Source organism: Lathyrus oleraceus, chromosome 2, assembly GCF_024323335.1.
Source record: "Lathyrus oleraceus cultivar Zhongwan6 chromosome 2, CAAS_Psat_ZW6_1.0, whole genome shotgun sequence".
Classification (NCBI taxonomy): domain Eukaryota; kingdom Viridiplantae; phylum Streptophyta; class Magnoliopsida; order Fabales; family Fabaceae; genus Lathyrus; species Lathyrus oleraceus.
Genome location: NC_066580.1, coordinates 272,102,044 through 272,124,601, shown reverse-complemented (window position 1 = coordinate 272,124,601; position 22,558 = coordinate 272,102,044). Strand labels below are relative to the sequence as shown.

Sequence of the window (22,558 nt, the reverse complement as noted above, 5' to 3'; positions counted from 1 at the left end):
GCCTGAGGCAATCGACTTACAAGAGGATGGATGAATGCATGTTGGTTCTGTTAAGTTTTGAAAATGATTACTCGATGTTGGATCGAGCTTTTGATCTTATTTTGAAATGGTTATTGGATGTTCGTTTTAATTCTTGTATTAACAGGTGACTAAAGAAATAAAGAAATAAATATTATACACTTTATGGGAGAGGGGTACATTTGTTATGAATGGGGATTGTTCATGGCAAACAAACAATAAGAATATATGCCTCATACATCATACAAGTAGGCAATAGTTATCAATCAGATCGGATAAATAAACAATATATAATCAAACCAAAGAATCAAATAACAGAGCATTTAAACAATGCATGGGAGTATGAACATGTTAAATAATCAAGCAATAGAAAGCATGAATGAGAGAAACAAGTATAAAAGATAACAGATGAATCAAACAGATGAAAATATACACACGAAGGGTCCACTGAATAATTTAATCAGGAAATGAGGAAAGCACCAAATAAAATCAAGGTAAAAGGCCTCTAATACATGGCATATGAGATGAGCAAGGGAGGATCAAAAGATCTCTTCAATTGCCATAAGCAATCCCTAAGTCAAACATTTATCATAAAGAAGTCAACTGAAAATTCAAGTCAACTTAAAAAGTAACAAATAAATAGCAAATTTATCAAGAAAATTATGAAAAATTAAACTAAATAAGGTGGGCTCAGAACATCATCATCCCCCAAAAATATTTTTAAAATAATAAAAATTTTCACTTGAATTAATTAAAACAAAACATAGGTCAAACCAAAAGTCAATTAATAAGACTAGATTAGAAATAAATCAAGAATAAATAGTAAATTAATCAAGAAAATTATGAAAAATTGAACTAAATAAGGTGGGGTCAGGAGATCATCATCCCCCAAAAAGACTTTAAAAATAAAGAAAATTGGTACGTGAATTAATTAAAATAAAACAGAAGTCAAATTAAAAGTCAACCAACCAAACTAGGTCAAAAATAAATCCAAAATAAACTAAAAATGTGAAATAAAATTCCAAGAAAAGGTCAGGTTGACCATGAGACAGTGATCGACCTTCATCCCAAAAATCAAATGCTAACAATAATTTTAAGTCATAAAAATAAAATCAATAAAAAAAGTGTGTTAAAATGGACCATTTAGAATAAATAATTAAAATAAAATATTAATATTAAAAAAATACGAAAATAAAAATTGTATAAAATTAAATAAAACGTTAAAAAAAGTGAAAAATATTGTTGGGTAATTTTATGGATGAAGAAAATATTTTAAATAAGAAAAAGAAATATGAAAATGGAAGGATTAATGGTGATGAACATGGTAAGCAAGCGTAGATGTATCAAAACATGGCCATGGAAGAGATGATTACCTAATGGAAAATAGAAGTGGAATTGAATCTGATATGTGATGAAGCTTTGCCTCCTTGCCACGAAATTCCAATGCTCCTTTAGGGTTAGGGTTTCAGCTTCTTAAATAAGGTGGATTAGGTGTTCTCATGGGCTTTTTAATAAGTGATTTATCCATAAGAATAAAAGTGTGAAGTGAGGTGTAAAATATTGTTATTTTGGGCCAAACTTAAGTGAATGGATGTCCAATGCATGGTCAAAAGAGGTAAAGAAAACGTGACTGGTTTGTGCAGCATGCTTAGAAAATCTGATTCGGCCAGCCAAGCCCAAAATCTGCCTAGAAAATCAAGTCATGGTGCCCACTTTAAATGAATGTATCTCTCAAACCATGGATCCCAATGAGATGATTCCAAAAGGATGTGAAAGAGGACATGGCAAGGTACAATTGTTGTGAAGAAAATACTTTCAAATAATGCCTTGAAGTGCAAGAAAATTGGCCAAGAAGTCTTGACAAATTTTGAAGATTTTGGACTTAGAAATTTTTCTAAGTGTCCTAAAAAAATGTCTCACTTTGACTAAGCATAACTTTCTCAATTCTAATCCAAATGGATCAAACTTTATATATCTAGAAAGCTTGGAACAAGAGGAACAACTTTCATGTTGGAGAAATGTTTAAATAGAGCTTTTATTTTGATGCAAAATGGGCTTAAAGTGAGTGCAACGATCATGAAAACTTGCCCTAAATGGAAAGTCAACCATTTCCAAATTAAGTAACTTTTCCAATTCCTGATTAAATGATGAATCCATGATCCAAACTTGATCAAATTTCACATTTAGGATCCCCTAGGCATGGATTTTGAGATTTCACTCTCAAAATGTCAGGAGTTAGCTTTCTGGCCCCACGGTTGACTTTTCCCAAACTATCTGATTCCCGATTCCATTGATCAATTGAAGCACTTCTAGCTCAAATAAAGAGCTGATTTTTTATATGTAGACCCTTGTGGACATATGGAGGGCCATGGAAAAGAGTTTCACCCAAAGAATCAGAAATAAACTAATTTTATACCAAACCCTAGTTTTAGGGCAAAATGATCAGGAATTGATTGCACTGATTGCCAATGGATCTTTCTGAGATAATTGTGAATCTTCCTAGGCCAAGATGTCTCTCTAATCATGACATGGATGAGCTCCTCTACTTCCAACCAAACATTGCCTGTTGCAGGTAGCCATGAAACCCTAATTTCTGATTAAATCCAGATGAACACTCTGATAGCTTTGAATCCTTCATTGATGAACTGAGGACCATAATAAGATACTTGGACCCCCCCCCCCTTGAGGCCCTTAAGACTTGTATACTTAGAAAATGAAGTCCAATTCTCAATCTTGCTTTGTGTGGGCTTCTTCTGTTAAGGAGTGATCGATCAAAACCTGATCTCCATGTCACTAATGCAGTATGCAATGAGTATGACCTAATATGAGGCTAATGAAGTGTAAAACATAATCCCATGCTTCCAGGAAAAATGAAGGGTAAATTTTGGGGTATTACAAGCTGCATAAAATATAGCCGTGCGCAATCCTAAAACAACAATCCATAAGTTGCGCCAAATCCTGCATAAGCCAAAGTGGTTCCAAATGCAGTAAACAACAACATGAAATAATTACGCAACGGCTTCGCAGCTCACCACAACAAAGAGCGCTGCAGCGAAAACAGAAAATTGAAAGCGATTCGAAAAAATGAAAACGCAAATTAAAAATCAAACGAGCCTAAATCGAAACGCGGCGGTTACGAGTTCAAAATGTGCATATTAAAATTCAATTGAAACTCACCCAAATTCAATCGTTGAAGGCTATAAGTACAAATTTGATCGACGAAGTTCTTCTTCTTCGATTTCTCTCCAATTTTTTCAGAATTCCTTTTTCCTTTTTCTTCTCCTTCTTCCTTAACCACCACCGAACCAATCTCTAACAAACTTTTCTCCTTCTTCTACAACCTCCACCCTGCGATTCATCTCCGCTCGCCACGCTTCGGCAACGCCACAAAACTCCTCTTCATCAGAACCACAACCAACCTTCAAATCTCTCACCGAAATCACCTCTAACCAATAACCAATTCTCTCAACAGCTTTCAACAACGCTCAACCAATCTTCACGACCGGATTCTCTCTTCAGAACTGAACTAGAGCTACGCATAACGAATGACCTAACGAAAGGAAGAAGATCGAGCAAAGAGTGAGGTTCCTAGGTTTGAATTCGACGCCGACGATCCGCCATTACCGTCGGTGCATTCCGTCGAAGAGACATCACACGGTAACATCGATTCATTTAGGTGAGAGCTTGTCTTCGATTCTGTTTAGGAGAAAGGATGGTGTAGGTTCTTTTTCGCAGTTCCGATTTTCTATCGTTGGTGACTTAGGCCGGTGAGGTTAGGTCCACGCCGCCGCGACCTAAGTTGTTTTTTTCTTTTTTATGTGAACTAATGGTTGTGAGTGATGAGGCTTTAGGGATAACACCTCCGTTTTCTATCTGATCCATTTACAGTGGGCTCTAAGCTTCCCCCAGGCCCAGTCTGTTTCACCGTTTGCACACCATCACTTGGAACTGCACCCCCTCTCACGCGGTTTGGGCCTTGTTTCCTTTCAAGGTCCATTCTGCTGTTTTTCCGTTTGATCCATACCTTTTTAAATATCCCTGGGCCAGACTGTATCTGTTTTGGACTATCCTTAGAATTAGTCAATTTGATAACCAACATTAGGATTCTAATTAGATTGATTTTAGAATTAGATTGGTTTTTGACAATTGCTAGAATATTAAGATTTCATTGGAATTGATTTTAAAAATTGTCTTGATTTCAGAATTAATTTGGATAATGGTTTTAGAATTGATTGTTAATTTTGGATATTAATTTTGGTTTGTTGTTTTAGACTTTAATTTGGTAATGGTTTGTGAGATCTTCTTTGGTTGGTTAATTGTTTTAGATTTTATTTTGTTAATATTTTAGAATTGATAGTTGGATTTAACTCTCTTAGATTTTCTACTTTAATCTAACATCTAACAATTAACTCTAACATTTAATTTCCACATTGTTAACTTCTAACTCTTTACTATTCACTATCTAACATTTAAATTTTGCACCTAACTTTTAATTTTCGCTTCTAACATTTAATTTTTTTTCGTTTACTTTGCTTTATGTTATATCATTCTTCATTCATCTCATCTAAAAATGACTAAAAATGGATAAGACTTTAAAAAATGAAAAAAGATAATAATTTCCCAAGCATGGAGAGAACTTTGGACAATGGACTTAGACACTCATTACGACCCTTTGCAAAAGACCTTGGACAAATGTGACCTAACATGGAAGAAGCGTGCAAGAATCAAGAAGAATTTGTAATCTTTTAATTGTAATATTTTATGTGCTTTCTAGTTTAGGACACAATTGCACACACATGGCTTTCTCTTGGGCTACCTGACAATGAGACCATTTATTTCCTGCACTCCCTTGTACTTTACATGTACCCCTCCTCTTTCGGATGTATGCATTTACTTGCTTTCTTTTATTGCTTTCTAGTTACTCCTTAGGCATTAGGAGCGTTCACCCATCGATAATCAAACCCTTGATCCAACGTCAAGTGGACCTTTTCTTAAATCAAAAACAATAAGCAAACCCTTGATCCAACGTCAAGTGGACCTTTTCTTAAATCAAAAACAATAAGCAAACCCTTGATCCAACGTCAAGTGGTCTCTTTTCTAAATCAAATCCAAAAACATAATAAATGCCGATTAGGATCGTACGTCACGAGCCTTAAGCGATAAAGAAGGGATGAGAATGGAGCTTTCCTACACTCATTCTGAATGCTTCGAACACAAGATGTTTGGCTTGGTAGTTCGAGGTATTCACCTATATCCATAGTCTTTAGTGCAATCCGAAATCAATAACACTTTTCTCCAAAAACATAAAAACAATTTAAAGCATTCAAACATTTTGTTTGAGCCTTAGGGAATCACAATCGAAAATCCTTCTTCAAGGTAATAAAATCAACAAAACAAACCAAACAATTTCAAAACCCACGAACTACGGAGGCTCTGATTTCTCACTTCAACAAGTGGGCATACGTAGGCACGAGGATCAATTCCTTGGCGAGCACACTAATTTAAAATCTACCTCCATCTCCACATACCTTTGGCAAGCAAGCATTCAATAAGCAATACACACGTAAGCACAAACATCCTAGATGATTCCCATGGAGTACCATGGATGTGAGGGGTGCTAATACCTTCCCCTTGCATAACCGACTTCCGAACCCGTTCGTGGTTGCGATGACCATACTTTGGGGTTTTCTCGATATTTTCCCTTTCCTTTGGAATAAATAAAAACCAACTGCGACTTTGTATTTTTCGCATAGCGACAGCTGGCGACTCTGCTGGGGAATTCTCCCTAAGCAAGTCAAGCCTAATCTAGGTTGCTTCCTCGCGTGTGTGTGCTTATCCTTTTGATATTTCTTACCTTATTTATTTCCTTTTGCTTTAAATTTTGTAATTTATAATGTGGTTCCAACCTTTCAATGGTTATAATGGATGCAACTCCGATTGCAAGTAACCTTGTAGAAAAGACTCTCTACCCAAGTCTAGAGTGAAAAACTTGAGATATGAGAGGTTGAGTAGTATGGGCCACCGAGAAGCTTTTCTTGTAAGGGTCGATACGAGAACCTCGCTTAGAGTAGATTCTCTTGGAGACGTTGACGACCGTCAAGCTTTTGGCGTAAGCGATCAATGTCTTCATTAGGATCCATGACTCTAAGGACCTTTGTAGAACATTAAACCTATGGCCCGTTAAGGTTGATGGTCGTGTAGTACGGGTCCCCGAGAAGCTTTTCTCGTGTGGGTCGGTACGAAGATCTCACTCAAAGTAGATCTTCTTGATGGAGTTGACGACCGACAAGCTTTTGTCGTAAGCGGCAAACAGTCAATGAGGTCCATGACTTTGAGACCCTTGTCTAGAACCCGATGTCGATGGTCACGTAGTGCGGGCCCCCGAGAAGCTTTTCTCGCGTGGGTCGTACGAAGATCTCACCCGGAAGAGGCTCATTTGAGGAAGTTGACGACCGGTAAGCTTTTGCCGTAAGCGGCAAACAGCCAAATGAATCGATGACTCTGGGGTCCCTATCTAACCCTAGACTATGACCGGTGAGATCCCCATTATGAGTAAGCAATCAGAGCTATCCTCCATCTGTATCTTGAACCTGTAATACCATGCCAACTAGTGTGTTCGGCTTGTGAGAACCATGCTTGTGTATCATTCATTCACTCACTCATGCATAAAAAAAATCAAATACAATATTCATGCATCATTCTGCATATCATCAGACAAAAGCCAGGAAACTTACCATTTGACCCTTCTATCCAAAATCATCCCTAGTCAAGCTGACTTCCCGACATTCATACTACACGCACAATAATCAGAAATTGCTCATGGATCAGTTGGAGCAGAATCAGGCTGCTATGAGGAAGGATATGACCACTGTGAAGGCTCAGATGGGTCAGCTCGTTGAAGCCCTACAAGCTCTAGCTAGGGGACAAGAGGAAATGCGTCAGCTAATCTGAGAGCCTCTACTGCCAACCCTATTGTTGTGACTATACCGGTGAATCCACCAGGAGGAGCTGGTATGCCTGTTGTAGCTCAGCCACCTCCCAAAAGAGGTCCGGTGTATCAAAATGCTAATCAGACGTTCAATATCCCCACCAATGGGAGATTCCAACCTGAGATTGATGAGTAGCAGGACGTTTTCTTCACTACAAAGACTGACTCAGTTTATGAAGCTTTTGGTCCTTCTCCTTCTGACATCGAAAAGAGATTGCAAATAATGGAGGAGAGATTCAAGGCGATGCAAGGTCCCGATACCTTTGGGTTGGATGCTGCCGACATGTGCTTAGTGCCAGACGTGAAAATTCCTCCCAAGTTCAAAGTCCCGAGCTTTGAAAAGTATCAAGGGATCACTTGTCCAAAGACCCACATCCGAGCTTTCTGCAGAAATATGGCCGCTCATTCTAATGACGAGAAACTCTTAATGCACTTTTTCCAGGACAGTCTTAGTGGAGCTTCTCTGGAATGGTATATGCAGCTCGAGCGCACGCATATACGAACTTGGAGGGAACTTGCTGAAGCCTTCTTGAAGCATTATCAGTATAACTCAGACATGGCTCCCAATCGGACTCAGCTCCAAAGCCTCTCTCAGAAGCCGGATGAATCATTCAAAGAGTATGTTCAACGATGGAGAGACTTGGCTGCCAGGGTTCAACCCCCTCTTCTTGAAAGAGAGCTGGTAAACATGTTCGTGGATACCCTTCAAGGGCCGTATTTTGAAAAAATGATTGGGAGTACCACCTCGGGATTCTCAGACTTGGTCATTACCGGCGAGCGAATTGAGAATGGCATGAAGATCGGCAAGATACAAGATACATCAGTCGTGGCTAGTGGAGCAAAGAAGCCTCATTCCGGATTCTCAAAGAAGAAGGAAGGAGAGACTAATGCTACTGCTCAAGGGGGAGATGGAGGTTACCAAATGTCATACTATCCGGTGGCAGCAGTAACACCTAACCCATATCCGCAGCCAGCGTATGTTATTCCAACTGGTCCTCCAGCGATGCAATATCAGCAACCTTATGCTCCTTAGCAACCTGTTGCTCCGCAACAACAGAACTACTATCAGCAGGGTATACAAGGACCAAGGAGGCCTCCTAGAAGGTTTGATCCAATTCCCATGCCGTATGGTCTTCTGCTAGCTCATTTGCTCAAGGATTTGCAGGTCCAACTGAGAGAAGCTAAGGCTCCACCAGTACCTCTTCCTCCCGGGTATGACATGAATGTCAGCTGCGAGTATCACTCTAGGACGCGGGGGCACTCGATCAAGAATTGCAATGTCTTCAAGCATAAATTACAAGACTTGATTGACTCAAAAGCAATATCGTTCAAGCCAGTTGTTCCAAACAACCCCGTGCAGGCAAGTACATCTGCTACGCCGTAGTCAGAGCAGCGGTAGATCTGAAGGATTGGTATCGGTGGAATTGTCTCGTCAGCTATTTCCACAACCAAGACCTCAAGCAGTGGGAGATTAAATCGGATCATTCCAGCAATTTCTGGTTCAATCATGTTCATGTGTGATTTTCTTGTTTGTCATTTGTAACATTCATTTGTAATAAACTTGTTTGATTTTGAATGATAATGACATTGAAATGAATATGAATATTTTGAATAAATCCATTCGTGTCCACTCATACTTTATCTTGTCAATATTCAAATGTTGGTTTTTAGAGGAGGATGATGAAATTAAAAACACAAAACAAATTCATTGCTCGTACGCTTTTGAATAATACCTGCAGCACCGTAGTCAGAGCAGCGGTAGATCTAAAGAATTGGTATCGGTGGAATTGTCTCGTCAGCTGTTTCCAGAACCAAGCAGTGGGAAATTAAAGCGGATCATTCTAGCAATTTCTGGTTCAATCATGTTCATGTGTGATTTTCTTGTTTGTCATTTGTAACATTCATTTGTAATAAACTTGTTTGTTTTTGAATGATAATGACATTGAAATGAATATGCATGTTTTGAATAAATCCATTCGTGTCCACTCATACTTTATCTTGTCAATATTCAAATGTTGGTTTTTGGAGGAGGATGATGAAATTAAAAACAAAAAACGAATTTACTGCTCGTACGCTTTTGAATAAAACCTCGCTGATGATGTAAGGCATTGTTTCAAATCCCAAACACTGGAGATATAAGGAAGATAATCCTTAGTTAACCCCTCCGAGCCAAGGAGTAGGAATTTCTTTCTTAAAATATAAAACCCTCAATCTCAAACCGGGGTAGGGTAGTCATCAGTTAGTTTGACGAGGCGTTCAAACTTCAAAAGAGGAGTGTCCTATTTGAGGATCAACCATATCTTATCCCTCAAAGAGGTCGGAAACCACCAAATTTCAAATGGTTGTCCCTCACCCACAGAGGTACGAGGTGGTCACAACCCATTCAAATCAATGGTTAGATGTCACACGATTTGTTTCAGCAAAAAGAAACAAAGAAAGAAAACAAAAACAAAAAAGAAAGAAAGCCCGCTAAGTCGAAAACTCGAAAATGAGTGACTTAGGCAAAAATTAGGGCATCCCTATGGATTGTAAATCTGAACCAATCATGCAAAAGTAGGAAAATCAAAAAATCTGCATAAGAGGAAGCAAAAGAAAATCCTCAGCAAGAGCAAAATCGTGTGGCTACCAAACCAAATAGAAGGTGCATGACTGCCACACCAAAAACCTCATGGGTTCATTAACCATCAATCCCAAGTCCCTTCCGGAAGAAGAACGCTTGTTTCAAATTAGTTGAACGTAGGACTGGAAAACATCACGAAAAGCGGGTGGGTTAGGATAGGTTCGAGCCTTATATCCTTTCTTTCTAAAACCGTGAACCAGACCATATTACAACCCTCAAAAGACCTAATTGAAGCAAAGGTTTATTTCGAAGGCGTACTATAGGTAGAACGACCGTGTTAAAATTGACTCCTCATCAATTTGCTCATTTTATGTGTTGATATTGATATGTGACATTCGTTATCAATGATGCATTCATTAAATGTCAGAATTTCAGTGAGCCTGTTTGGATTTCAAAACTGCATAAAAATGACATGGCATTATCATTTCAAGAATGAACTTGTCTTACTCATGAGTAAGCATCTGACATCAAGGGATCTGCCACAATGAGCGTGAATTGAGGAACTTGACGATCTCAAAAGTGTAGAACGCCTGAGACCTTCGTTGAGCATGGGCAACACACTTCTCTTCATCACATCAATCAGAATGTCTGAAAACTCTGTCGAGCAGAAAGACAAACCGCTTCGAGATCCCGTCGATCCGAGGCAGTCACGTCAAGAAATCTCTACAAGATTCAGTCAATCTAAAGTAGTCAAGGCGAGATTCAATCAATCTCTCTGAAGATCAGTGAATTAGGGGAATTCCCTCAAAAATCAGCCAACCAGAGGCAAAGTTACTTCAAAGCTCGTACTGGGGTAGGCCACCCCAAGAGCACAAGAAGTCAATCTCCCTGAAATGGTTAATCAGAGGAATACGGTTCCCAGACACTAGGGCAGATCTGATTGAGATAATCCACGACGAAGTTGCTTCCTACCTAGTGATTGGGGAAATCCCTGCAAATACCCAACAACTTAGGGCAAGACGATCCAAAGAGAGGAAGGTTCTCCCCCCACCTGGGAAGGCATTTCCGGATCTAGCCTGGCGCATCCGCAGGTCTACGTCATATCCATCCTCCAGCAATATCAAGAAGTCAGATATCGAGAAGTCATGCGAGACGAAACCCATCCTCTATAAATCAGAAGCCTTGCAACCGAAAAAACTTCCTCAACATTCATTGCATCGTACCCAAGATTGGGGCATCCATAAACCCTCATATCAGTGCATCAACCTGTCATGCATAATTCATATCATTTCATTCATACATATCATTCAGCATAGCACAAATCTCTCTAACAAGGAAGAATCAAGCCCAAAGCTCTCTTGGGACTATTCAACTGCCCATTTTCGTTGGCATATTTCCATAATCCACCTTGTTGGCATTACACAATAGCAAATAAATGACCTTTTTGACTCTTGTAAAGCTCCTAGTCGGCAACCCCGACAGGATTGTTCAAAGTCATTCCTTTTTCACTTACCGACCGTAAGCATGTTGCCTCCTTCATGGAGATGATTTCATTGAGATAACTCTCCTTTCGTGAGTTTATTTCGTTGCTTGGTGCACGAAATCACATCTCCCCCTCGTCGCCTTTCGCACGAGAAGGGTTGCCTCTGTCAAGACTTTGCCTTTTGATTTGTTTCAAAATACCCAATGTAGGTTTGGTGAGTCTCGGGAAGGGTAGCCATGTGTCGAAAACTTTATCCCCGTCGTTGTGCCTGCGGGACCCCCTAAGGTTTTCGTATCTATAGCAAAGTGCCCAATTGACATAGCCTGCCAAAGCCCAGACCTTGTTTGGCAAACATCTTGCAAAGTCCAATTCTCATTGGCAGAACCCCTATCTCTCAAATTCGAAAGACCAATCAAGCAGCAATCGTCAATGTCTATCACTTTTTCAATGCTCGTCGGTATTGATTTCCCTTCGCTCGTTAGTGTCTATCACTTTTTTCGATACCCGTCGGTGGCGGTATCTCTTCCCCAACCGCAGAGTTGTAGATAATCACCCTTTACTCAGTTTTAGATGCCATTACCTCTAACCCCAGAGTTGAGAGACTATCCTATACCCAATCTCAGAGTTGATGTCAGTTCCCACTTCAACCTCAGAGTTGTTGCTTCTTCCTTCTTTCTAGCCTCAAAGTTATTGTCTATTTCTCTTATTCCCAACCTCAGAGTTGTCGTCTATCCATTTGTTCCCGACCTCAGAGTTGTGTGTTTCCCTTTTCCAACCTCAGAGTTGTATGTTCCCATTTTCCAACCGCAGTGTTGCCAGCCACAGTGTTGTCGTTTCTTTTTCCAACCACAGTGTTGTCGTCCCTTTTTCCAGCCGCAGTGTTGTAGCCCCTTTCCCAACCGCAGTGTTGTCGCCCATTTTCCAACCACAGTGTTGCCGCCCCTTTCCCAACCGCAGCGTTGTAGTCCCTTTTTCCAACCGCAGTGTTGTAGCCCCCTTTCCAACCTCAGTGTTGTCGCCCTTTTTAACCTCAGAGTTATCGTTGCTTATCGTACTACCCCAACCTCAGAGTTGTATGTTGCCTTTCCTTATCCCGACCTCAGAGTTGTTATTCCTTTTCCAGCCTCAGAGTTGTTGTCAGAGTTGTTGTTTCCTCCAACCTCGGTTTTGAGTATCTGCTTGTTTTCAACCTCGAAGTTGATGTTTACTATTTTTCGCTCCCGGCCTTAGAGTTAAGCAGATACATTTTTCCAACTTCGGAGTTGGTATATCTCTTTCTAGCCTTAGAGCTTAGACCCCACTTTTTCCAACCTTAGAGTTGACGATTACCATTCTTTTCCGGCCTCGGAGTTGAGTATCTACCTTTTTTTACACTTCAGAGTGAAAGTACCGTGTTACCCCCAACCTCAGAGTTGTATGTCTCCTTATTCCTCGACCTCAGAGCTGAATAGTTATCTTTCTTCAGCCTTAGAGTTGACGACTACCTTTTATCCCCAACCTCAGAGCGGAATGACCACCTTTTTCCCAACTTTCGAGTTGTTGTATCATTTTCGTATTCTCCAACCTCGGAGTTGATATCTGCAAACCCAAGCTCCGAGTTGACGCCTACCATGCCCAACCTTAGAGTTGATGCCTACCCTGTCTCCAGTCTCAGAACCGATGTTGATCATAATTTGTTTCCAACCATAGATTTTAGAATGTCCAGTTTGTACCCCGGTCGCAGTATTGAGGTCAGACATTTCAATCCCCAACAATCAATGTTGATTTTTCTTCCGTCCCCAACCTCAGAGTTGTCGACCAACCTACTTACCTCCTAATTTGCCTACTGTCATCTCAGTAAGGTCATCCGCCATCCTGAATCCTAGGATTCGCCTGGCAAACCATTCCAAGAAAAGAACAATTACCAAGAAGATATCCCCCAACGGAAAATTCTTTCTCGGTGCCTTCAAAAAACTTGTTAGTAGAGATAAAATAAAAAAAATCAATCATACTGCATTAGCATACTGCATACGTCATGCATATCTAACCCATCACCTATCCATTTACCAAATGACATTCCTATTCCCAGCAGCTGCCCTGCGCAAAGACATGTTTGTTCTCCCATATATCCCAGTGAAGAAGACCTCCTTGTGACCTATCTTCACATTGCCTTCCATTTGTTCATGGCAAGCAAATTTCCTGTTATTCAAGTATTTAATCATCTCCTGCCTTGATTGTTTGGAAGTCGTTGCTATCCATACATTCATGTCCGAGAAAATTAAATAGGGGCAGCTGTCATACCCCAAAGTTCGCCCTACCCTTCACATAATCATATAGGTCACTAACCATAAACATTTTCATCCATTCATTTCATCTGAATAAGCATGGTTTGACACAAGGCGACATGTGACTTGAATCCATGAGTTTCTTGGTGCACTGATGCGTTTTGTTTAGTCATTTCATTCAACCATGGTTCAATCCGATTTACAAGTCGTGTCGTTTGGATTCGTCAGTTCATTGCATGTTATCATTACAATTAGCATTATGTCACAATATCTTTTAGTTGATTTTAGCTTCAAATTTATTCCAGCCTCAAATTAATTTTAAATTGATTTTTGAGGTTGGGTTTGACTTTTGAAGTTTAGAATTGATTTTAAAATATATTTCATCCATTTTTAGAAAATCGACTTTAGAAATCATAGACTTTTAATTTCAATTTGATTCTAAGGTTCCATTTTTATTGATTAGAAATCATCAAGCCCATTTCTCTTCTTTGAATTCATTCAACCATGTAAGCCCATTCCCAATTTAATCCATTTTTACGATTTAATCCAAATCCATTTACTAATAAAAGAAAATCCATTATCCATTTTGTTCATCCCAATTAATCCAATATCCACATTGTCCATTAATTCCTAACCAAGTATCCAATCCACAATTAACTAATCCAGTTTCTAACTGAGTCCCAATTATCCAACCAAATGTCATAGCCCACAAGTTAATCCATTAAACCATTTTTCTAAATACATAATCCATTATTACATTTAACCAATCCCATTTATCTAATATCCCAAACAGAAACGACAAAAGTGCAACAACAAGCATAAAGGCTACAAAGCCAGCAGTACAAACGATGAAAAGTCCACGCTGCAGTCAAGAAGCCAAAGACGGCACAACACCAAGTGCAAGCCACTTCAAGCAGCTACAAGCTCCAAAGCGTGGCAACATGAAACGCACAAGTCATCTGCATAAACCTGCAAAAAAGCAGCAGAAGCTAAGCCAAAGCCACAACTGCATAAAATCCAGCTGTGCGCAATCCAAAAACAACAATCCATAAGCTACGCCAAAACCTGCATAAGCCAAAGTGGTTCCAAATGAAGTAAACGGCAACATGAAATAATTACGCAACGGCTTCGCAGCTCACCACAACAAAGAGCGCTGCAGTGAAAACAGAACATTGAAAGCGACTCGAAAAAATGAAAACGCAAATTAAAAACCAAACGAGCTTAAATCATAACGCGGCGGTTACGAGTTCAAAATGTGCATATTAAAATTCAATTGAAACTCACCCAAATTCAATCGTTGAAGGCTATAAGTACAAGTTTGAGCGATGAAGTTCTTCTTCTTCGATTTCTCTCCAATTTTTTCAGAATTCCTTTTCCTTTTTCTTCTCCTTCTTCCTCAAACACCACCGAACCAATCTCTAACAAACTTTTCTTCTTCTTCTACAACCTCTACCCTGCGGTTCATCTCCGCTCGCCACGCTTCTGCAACGCCACAAAACTCCTCTTCATCAGAACCGCAACCAACCTTCAAATCTCTCACCGAAATCACCTCTAACCAATAACCAATTCTCTCAACAGCTTTCAACAACGCTCAACCAATCTTCACGACCGGATTCTCTCTTTAGAACTGAACTAGAGCTACGCATAACGAATGACCTAACGAAAGGAAGAAGATCGAGCAAAGAGTGAGGTTCCTAGGTCCGAATTCAACGCTGACGATCCGCCATTGCCGTCGGTGCATTCCGTCGAAGAGCCATCACGCGGTAACGTCGATTCATTTAGGTGAGAGCTTGTCTTCGATTCCGTTTAGGAGAGAGGAGATGGTGTAGGTTCGTTTTCGCAGTTCCGATTTTCTATCGTCGGTGACTTAGGCCAGAACGGTTAGGTCCACGCCGCCGCGACCTAAGTTGTTTTTTTATTTTTTCTGTGAACTAATGGTTGTGAGTGATGAGGCTTTAGGGATAACACCTCTGTGTTATATCTGATCCTTTTGCAGTGGGCTCTAAGCTTCCCCCAGGCCCAGTATGTTTCACCGCTTGCACACCATCACTTGGAACTGCACCCCCTCTCATACGGTTTGGGCCTTGTTTCCTTTCATGGTCCATTATGCTATTTTTCCTTCTGATCCATACACATGGAAAATTTTACCTTGTACCCCTACAATTAACCCCATACCCCTACAAAAATTTAAAAATTCTCATTTTACCCTTAATTGGTTTTAACCAATTTACCATTTCATTTTTACCATTCAGTTGAAAATTGCAAAAATTACACTTTCACACCCCTCGCACCGGAACTCTTGCAAAAAGACTTCCGGTATGTATTTTTCCAAACCGGAAGACTTTAGGAATGACTTCCGGAACACACAAAAAAGCAAACCGGAACACTTAAGGAAAGAGTTCCGGTTTAAATAAAAAAAAATTCAAAACCGGAACACTTCTTAAAAGAGTTCCGGTGAACAAATTTTGCATACCGGAACTCTTTGGGGAAGTGTTCCGGTATGTATTATGTGTGTTCCGGAAGTCTTTCTTTAAGTCTTCCGGTACGTTTTTTTTTTTTAATTTTTTTTTTTTAACTTTTTTTTTTTTAATTTTAATTTTTTTTTTTTTGCAGAAATGGAAAATCTTCCCAAAATATGTGTAGATACTACTGATGCGTTTATGATGACGGAAAGATTTGGTACACGAGAAGAGGTTATCAGATGGATTAAAGAGGTTGGAATAGACAATAAAGTAACTGTTATTATCAGTCGTTCAGATACTGAAACGGGGAAGAGAGGGAGAAGTAACAAAATAATATTTGGTTGTGATAAAGGTGGGAAACACAAGATTAGTGATAGTGGTACCCAAAGTGCGTCCAAGAAATGTAGATGTCCATTTAAAATCAGGTCGACTCCGGCGAAAGATGGATCTGGTTGGAAGATTGATGTAAAATGTGGGTTACATAATCATGGTTTACCTGATAGATTAGAAGGTCATTCGTTTATTGGTAGGTTGACCGCAGATGAGAAGCAACATGTCGTTGATTTGGCAAAGAGACATGTAGCACCTAGAAACATTTTGCTTTCCTTGCAAGACAAGTTTCCTGAGAATGTCACTCGGATTACGCAAGTATACAAGCATAAGAGTGTGATAGAAAGAGAGATAAGAGGTCCAAGGAGTGAGATACAACATTTGTTTAAGCTTATTGAGGATGCAGGATATGTGTATTGGAGTAGAAAACAGGATGACTCGGAAGTGGTGAGAGAGATATTTTGGGCACATCCTGATTCAGTTAAGTTGTTGAATATATTTCCAATTGTGTTAGTTATGGATAGCACCTACAAGACAAACAAATATAGACAACCTTTGTTTGAAATTGTTGGCATGACATCGACTGAGTTGACTTTTGCTGTTGGATTTGCGTATATGGAGTCTGAGCAAACAGAGAATTTTTGCTGGGTATTGGAGAAATTAAAAGAGTTGTTTGTGAAGAAAGACATGTGGTGCCAAATGATTTGCGTATATAGAGATCTTGCTTTGATGAAAGCAATTGAAGTTGTGTTTCCCAACTCGATTAATTTGCTATGTAGATTTCACATTAACAAAAACGTTGGTGCCAAATGCAAACAACATGTGGTGAATGACCTGCAAAAGACGATAGACACATTATGGATGGAAGTTGTCTGGGCTAGTGATGAGGTTGAGTATGGTCAGCGGTTGCATCAACTTGAGCAAGCATGTGTTGATTATAGTGGATTTATTAATTATGTGAAAGACACATGGTTGACTCCACATAGGCATAGATTTGTTGGAGCATGGATTAATCGAGTCCTACATTTGGGTAACACAACGACTAATAGGTACGTCTTATAATTTTGTATGTGTTATTTTTATATCTGATATTATTTTTATGTTTTTTTATGTGTTATTTTCAATATCTGATATTTTTAATATTTGATATTTTCAATATCTAATGGTATTTTTTATATCTGATATTTTTAGGGTTGAATCTGCTCATTGGAAGTTAAAGCAGATGTTAGGAAACAGTATAGGTGACATGGTCAAATGTTGGGAAGCCATGAATAACAACTTGAGGTTACAACTAGGAAACATTAGAGCTTCATTTCAAAAGAGTTTTTACGAAGTTGCGCACGCGCACGTAAGTCCCTTTTATGGTTATTTGCGTGGTTCCGTATCTCGAGCTGCTTTGAGACGTATTGCTGAAGAGTTATTGAGAGTTGATTATGTTGGAACTAACAGGCAAATATGTGGTTGTACTCTTAGAACATCTTATGGGTTACCTTGTGCTTGTGAGTTAGGAAGATACAGAGTAGGTGGTATACCGATACCCATTGATGCTGTTCATGTTCATTGGAGGAAACTAACTATGGAAGTTGAGTTAGAGATAGGTGAAGATGATGGATCAGAGGTGGATATGACGGTTGCAATGGATGAGTTGTGGAGACGATTTAGGTCATTAGATATTATTGGGAAAAGGGCATTAAGGAGTAGGGTATGTGAACTAGCATACCCAACAATGACAACATTGTGTCCACCACCTGAGAAAATAAAAACCAAAGGAGGAGTGAAGAAGAAAGGGAAAAAACCAACAGATTATGATGTTTATAGGGACCCTTCGTATCATGAGTATGTTGATAAGGCATCTCAATCTTCACAAAGGCAATCTCAACCATCACAGACTTCGAAGAAGATCAAATTATCAAAGAAGCAACCACAATTCATTGTTCAATTTCCTAATCATATTAGGTCATACATTGAAGATGTAGTTAATGTTGAATCAGATGGTAATTGTGGATTTAGAGTCATTGCATCATTGCATGGATATGGTGAGGATGGTTGGCCAATGGTTCGCAGAGAGTTGGGGTTGGAAATAATAGACAAGGATAGGTCAACTTTGTATGACAAGTTATTTTCTAATCGGTTGGCAGCTGTGAGAGAATCTTTGATGATAGAATCGTTTGATTCACAGCCACCTGAAAAATGGATGAGTCTACCAGATATGGGTTACTTGATAGCGAATCGTTATAATGTTGTACTTGTCTATTTAGGCAATCCGTGCATCACTTTCTTTCCGATGACAAGTTCACATTCACCAAATGTCTCTATTTATTGCATTGGTTTTGTTAACCAGAATCATTGGGTTCAGGTACGTATTTATATGTCTAAATATTTTAATTATTTCAGTTAATATTTTATGTTATATGACTTAATATTTTAATTGTTTTACTTTATCAGGTTAACATGAAAGAGGGGTTTCCATTGCCACCGGTCACATTAGATTGGAAGAAATTTCGTTCTCATATAGCAACTACTTGGATGCTAGGATTTGCGGGACGTATGCAACATTGGCAATTACTTACACCTGTATTAGCATGATTATGTAATCAAAAAATAAATATGTAATCAAAACATGAAATCTATATTATTATGTTTATTATATTCAAAGCTTAATACATATAATCAATGTGAACGAGAAATATGCAAAGCTTCAAATAAATCAGAAAACTGTGGATCTTCCTCTTCAGCATTAACCTGTCTCAGATAGCGACGAATCAATGTAGATACACGAGCCCAATCAGGATCAGATGGCCCGGCGTCATATACAGGAACGGGTACGTCTCTAGGAGCGTCACGATGGGGAGGGACCAACCGTGGATGGGAAACACGATAATACCACTCCAGATAACCGTCTTCTACCTCAGATGGAGTGGTGGCCACGATAGATGAACCGATCACAGCGACAACACTCTGATGGTAACTGATCCAATCAACATCAATATCCGTCGCCATCATACAATCCAGAGGTGGGGATGGAACATACTGCCTATACCCGAACTGACGTAAACATCTATCAGGCAAGTATGGAACAACTGTTTCACCCCACTTCAAACAGCCCCTATAAAGACATATCTCATCAAATACACGCCATGCTCTATGATCCTCAAATGGTCGCCAGATGACGTCGGTAGGTGTCAGCTCGTCCAAAATAGATCGTAAATCATCGACCTTCAGGACTCCCTGTCTATACGACCATCTCATCGCTCGGGGAAGACCACAGTTTCCAGCAGGATTCCAATTCTCCCCTCTTTTTCCAACAGTTGGAAAATACTCGTGAATCCAACACTGTTACAAAATAAAAACATAATAAATAAAACAAATTAAGTTACAATATTTTATAAAATGAATCCAACACTTAATTAACAAAATTAAATTATATACCTGTAGGAGAGTAGGATATCCACTGAGCTGTTTGCAACTGTACATGGACGCATCTCCAAGATATCGGTAGAGGGTAACTAGTGCAGCTGCTCCCCAACTATATCCTGAACATCCATCCAAGTCCCTAAACAGGAGGAGGTATCGTGCCTCTACAAGTGTAAAGGTCTTATCAGCAAATATGGTGGAACCCACCAACATCAATAGATATGCTCTAGTCGCATATGCCCAGCTGGAAGCAGCCCTATGATGTATGAATATATCATATAACCACTCCAACTTGTAATACGACCCCCTGCAGCTCCGAACATGTGACTGTGCCTGACCCTGTGACACTCTTAGGTAGTCAACAGCAAGTTCAACAGCTAGCTCTTCAGTCACATCCTGAGGACTCCAAAAGATACCCCTAATGGGCAAGTGAAGTAGACATGCGACATCATCTAAAGTAATGCTCATTTCACCAAACGGCATGTGAAATGAAGATGTCTCTAGATGCCATCTTTCCACAAATGCAGAGACAAGATTTGTGTCTATCTTGTTCAGACTGGTTCTCTGCAGTGAAGCTAAACCGGATCTAGATACCCAACTCTCCATCTGTGGTGGAAGAGCCAATGGAACCCTAGAAGTCAACTTCAGTCCATGTCCGACAACCTTCAACTCTTTCTTTGGTCCTCTTTCCTAAAAACAATTAAAACACATATTAGAAAACAAATTATAAAATATTCAACTATTATTCATTTTCAAATATAGCCCGTTTACTTACCTCACCGAACCATATATGTCGAGCAACATGATGCTCGTACTTCACCAAAAGAGACGTATCGTACGGCCCTTCTGGATATCCAATCGGCTCAGCTGCAGCTGCAAATGAAGATGCACCCCGGTCTAACGTGCGGACTGGAATCCGGCCATCTGCACCTCTTCTTCGAACCACTGCAAAAATAATGTTAAAAAAAATAATTAAAATTAAAAAAAAAAAATTACGTACCGGAACACTTCAAAGAAGAGTTCCGGTTAGTAAAAAACACAAAAAGCCTTCCGGAACACTTTCTTAAAGAGTTCCGGTATACATCATCCAAACCGGAAGTCTTTAAGAAAGTGTTCCGGTATACAAGTATACAAACCGGAAGACTTTCTAAAAGACTTCCGGTTCAGTGTCCCTTAAAGACAACAAACCGGAACTCTTTAGAGAAGTGTTCCGGTATACAATTATCCAAACCGGAAGACTTACTCTTAAGTGTTCCGGTATACAATGCAAAAACGCCAAATATTTGTCTTCTCCAGAAGTCTTCAACGAAAATGGTAAAAAAAATTTGAAAGGGAAAATATACCCTATTTATTTGAGGGTATTTTGGTCAAAAAAATTTAAATGTAGGGGTATGGGTACAATTGTAGGGGTATAGGGTAAAATTTTCCCTTTTTTAATATCCTTGGGCCAGACTGTATCTGTTTTGGACTATCCTTAGAATTAGTCAATTTGATAACCAACATTAGGATTCTAATTAGATTGATTTTAGAATTAGATTGGTTTTTGACAATTGCTAGAATATTAAGATTTCATTGGAATTGATTTTAATAATTGTCTTGATTTCAGAATTAATTTGGATAATGGTTTTAGAATTGATTGTTAATTTTGGATATTAAATTTGGTTTGTTGTTTTAGACTTTAATTTGGTAATGGTTTGTGAGATCTTCTTTGGTTGGTTAATTGTTTTAGATTTTATTTTGTTAATATTTTAGAATTGATAGTTGGATTTAACTCTCTTATATTTTCTACTTTAATCTAACATCTAACAATTAACTCTAACATTTAATTTCCGCATTTCTAACTTCTAACTCTTTACTATTCCATATCTAACATTTAAATTTTGCACCTAACTTTTAATTTTCACTTCTAACATTTAATTTTTTCGTTTACTTTGCTTTATGCTATATCATTCTTCATTCATCTCATCTAAAAATGACTAAAAATGGATAAGACTTTAAAAAATGAAAAAAGATAATAATTTCCCAAGCATGGAGAGAACTTTGGACAATGGACTTAGACACTCATTAGGACCCTTTGCAAAAGACCTTGGACAAATGTGACCTAACATGGAAGAAGCATGCAAGAATCAAGAAGAATTTGTAATCTTTTAATTGTAATATTTTATCCCCTCCTCTTTCGGATGTACGCATTTACTTGCTTTCTTTTATTGCTTTCTAGTTACTCCTTAGGCATTAGGAGCGTTCACCCATCGATAATCAAACCCTTGATCCAACGTCAAGTGGACCTTTTCTTAAATCAAAAACAATAAGCAAACCCTTGATCCAACGTCAAGTGGTCTCTTTTCCAAATCAAATCCAAAAACACAATAAATGCCGATTAGGATCGTACGTCACGAGCCTTAAGCGATAAATAAGGGATGAGATTGGAGTTTTCCTACACTCATTCTGAATGCTTCGAACACAAGATGTTTGGCTTGGTAGTTCGAGGTATTCACCTTTATCCATAGTCTTTAGTGCAATTCGAAATTAATAACACTTTTCTCCAAAAACATAAAAACAATTTAACGCATTCAAACCATTTGTTTGAGCTTTAGGGCATCACAATCGAAAATCCTTCTTCAAGGTAATAAAATCAACAAAGCAAACCAAACAATTTCAAAACCCATGAACTACGGAGGCTCTGATTTCTCACTTCAACAAGTGGGCATACGTAGGCACGAGGATCAATTCCTTGGAGAGCACACTAATTTAAAATCTACCTCCATCTCCGCATACCTTTGGCAAGCAAGCATTCGATAAGCAATACACACGTAAGCGCAAACATCCTAGATGGTTCCCATGGAGTACCATAGATGTGAGGGGTGCTAATACCTTCCCCTTGCATAACCGACTTCCGAACCAGTTCGTGGTTGCGATGACCATACTTTGGAGTTTTCTCGATATTTTCCCTTTCCTTTGGAATAAATAAAAACCGATGGCGACTCTGTATTTTTCGCATAGCGACACTTGGTAATAAACTTTTAGGGGGCAAAAGATCTA

General features: G+C 39.0%; 2 protein-coding genes and 1 long non-coding RNA gene across 4 annotated transcripts; 2 read left to right on the top strand and 1 right to left on the bottom strand.

Annotated features, from left to right (window-relative positions):
• The first annotated feature begins 7,229 nt into the window (after nucleotides 1-7,229).
• On the top strand, nucleotides 7,230-8,039 carry LOC127122862 (uncharacterized). Its single transcript, XM_051053138.1, has one exon. It carries the CDS (start codon nucleotides 7,230-7,232, stop codon nucleotides 8,037-8,039), a length of 810 nt encoding a protein of 269 aa, XP_050909095.1.
• A 5,958-nt stretch (nucleotides 8,040-13,997) lies between these two features.
• On the bottom strand, nucleotides 13,998-15,321 carry LOC127119125 (uncharacterized). Of its 2 annotated transcripts, none has more exons than XR_007802647.1 (2): nucleotides 14,598-15,321; nucleotides 13,998-14,466 (listed from the first exon to the last, which is right to left on the bottom strand). It is a non-coding gene; the product is annotated as an uncharacterized LOC127119125 (long non-coding RNA). The 2 variants fall into 2 exon arrangements; XR_007802648.1 differs by having other exon boundaries at nucleotides 13,998-14,378.
• A 1,989-nt stretch (nucleotides 15,322-17,310) lies between these two features.
• Nucleotides 17,311-21,131, top strand: LOC127122861 (uncharacterized). Its single transcript, XM_051053137.1, has 3 exons — nucleotides 17,311-18,461; nucleotides 18,551-18,679; nucleotides 21,126-21,131. The coding sequence occupies exons 1-3, from the start codon at nucleotides 17,328-17,330 to the stop codon at nucleotides 21,129-21,131; spliced, it is 1,269 nt and encodes a 422-aa protein (XP_050909094.1). The 5' UTR covers nucleotides 17,311-17,327.
• Nucleotides 21,132-22,558: the final 1,427 nt, after the last annotated feature.

Excerpts from the sequence above, each read along its gene's own strand:
- LOC127122862 (XM_051053138.1), top strand. The coding sequence starts at position 7,230 with ATGGAGGAGAGATTCAAGGCGATGCAAGGTCCCGATACCTTTGGGTTG.
- LOC127122861 (XM_051053137.1), top strand. The coding sequence starts at position 17,328 with ATGTTAGGAAACAGTATAGGTGACATGGTCAAATGTTGGGAAGCCATG. Across the intron at positions 18,462-18,550 it reads ACCAGAATCATTGGGTTCAG|GTTAACATGAAAGAGGGGTT; the intron begins GTACGTATTTAT and ends TTACTTTATCAG.